The 1418-nt window shown below is 45.1% G+C and overlaps 1 protein-coding gene across 1 annotated transcript; it reads left to right on the top strand.

Annotated features, from left to right (window-relative positions):
* Window positions 1–272: 272 nt before the first annotated feature.
* On the top strand, window positions 273–1076 carry LOC108224768 (peptidyl-prolyl cis-trans isomerase). Its single transcript, XM_017399491.2, has one exon. It carries the CDS (start codon window positions 342–344, stop codon window positions 855–857), a length of 516 nt encoding a protein of 171 aa, XP_017254980.1. The 5' UTR covers window positions 273–341; the 3' UTR covers window positions 858–1076.
* Window positions 1077–1418: the final 342 nt, after the last annotated feature.

The following is a 1418-nucleotide window of genomic DNA, read 5'->3' on the forward strand; positions in this document are numbered from 1 at the left end:
GTACATGATAAACATGAAACAAGAGACGTGAAGAATCTAGAAGGCCCATATCACGTCTTCTGCTCCGCTAATTGGCCGTATGCAAAATGAAAGTACTAAAATAGCCTTGAACATTCCCGAAATTCCCCTTTCACCTAACCATAGTTAACGTAAAACAAACCCTGGTTACTTCTTTTCTCCATCAGTCAACACGTGTCCTAAATCAACGGCTCAGATTCGCTTTCCACGGATATACCCTGGCCCCAGCTGCTATATAATCTCTCATCTCCGAGGCGCTGCAGCATATTGCAACAACAAATCTATACTTACAAAATACATCTGTGTCTACAGTGTGAATTGCAATGGCGAACCCTAAGGTGTTTTTCGACATGACGATCGGCGGAACTCCGGCCGGCAAGATCGTGATGGAGCTCTACGCCGACACCACTCCCAAGACGGCGGAGAATTTCCGAGCGCTCTGCACCGGCGAGAAAGGCACCGGGAAGTCCGGCAAGCCGCTGCACTACAAAGGATCGAGCTTTCACCGCGTGATCCCCGGCTTCATGTGCCAAGGCGGCGACTTCACCGCCGGAAACGGCACCGGCGGCGAATCGATCTACGGCGCGAAGTTCGCGGACGAGAATTTCGAGAGGAAGCACACCGGACCGGGGATCCTCTCCATGGCGAATGCTGGACCGGGGACGAACGGATCTCAGTTCTTCATTTGTACGGCCAAGACGGAGTGGCTGGATGGAAAGCACGTCGTGTTCGGAAAAGTTGTGGAGGGGATGGATGTCGTGAAAGCCATTGAGAAGGTCGGATCGGGTAGCGGCAAGACATCCAAGCCTGTTGCCATTGCTGATTGTGGACAGTGTTAGATCCGAGAATTTCTCGGATCGAACCGCTTTCGTATTATTATAACTATTATTATTATTATTATTATTAGTCAGTCGTTCAGGGTCGTTTTTCTTATCAGTATCAGTCGTAGTAGTTGTAGTGGCGGTGATGCTAAGGGTTTATGTTATCGATCGGTGGTCATGACCACATGTATCAGACTATCTGGATTTATCGAATAAATTTCAGTCTTTTTTAATGAATATCGTTTGTTTGTTTTGATATTTTAAATCAATATTGTTTGTTTGCTTCAGCATGTACCAGGATATATTTTCGTATTTTCCCTTTGTGGCTGTGGGTGTGGAATTGAGCTTAAATGTTGTTATTTGTATAATTTATGTGTGTTTGCGGTGCAAATCATCATCAATCAATCATCATCAATCAATCAATATACTCCCTCCGTCCCAATCATTTATATACAAATGGCCGTCCCAATCATTTATATACAAATGGTTTGGACACGGAGACCAAGAAAAAGTGTAAATATACAAATGGCCGTCCCAATCATTTATATACAAATGGTTTGGACACGGAGACCAAGAAAA

The sequence above is a fragment of the Daucus carota genome, chromosome 6, assembly GCF_001625215.2.
Source record: "Daucus carota subsp. sativus chromosome 6, DH1 v3.0, whole genome shotgun sequence".
Lineage (NCBI taxonomy): Eukaryota > Viridiplantae > Streptophyta > Magnoliopsida > Apiales > Apiaceae > Daucus > Daucus carota.

What these genes read in the sequence shown, in the direction of transcription:
- LOC108224768 (XM_017399491.2), top strand. Translation starts at nt 342, where the DNA reads ATGGCGAACCCTAAGGTGTTTTTCGACATGACGATCGGCGGAACTCCG.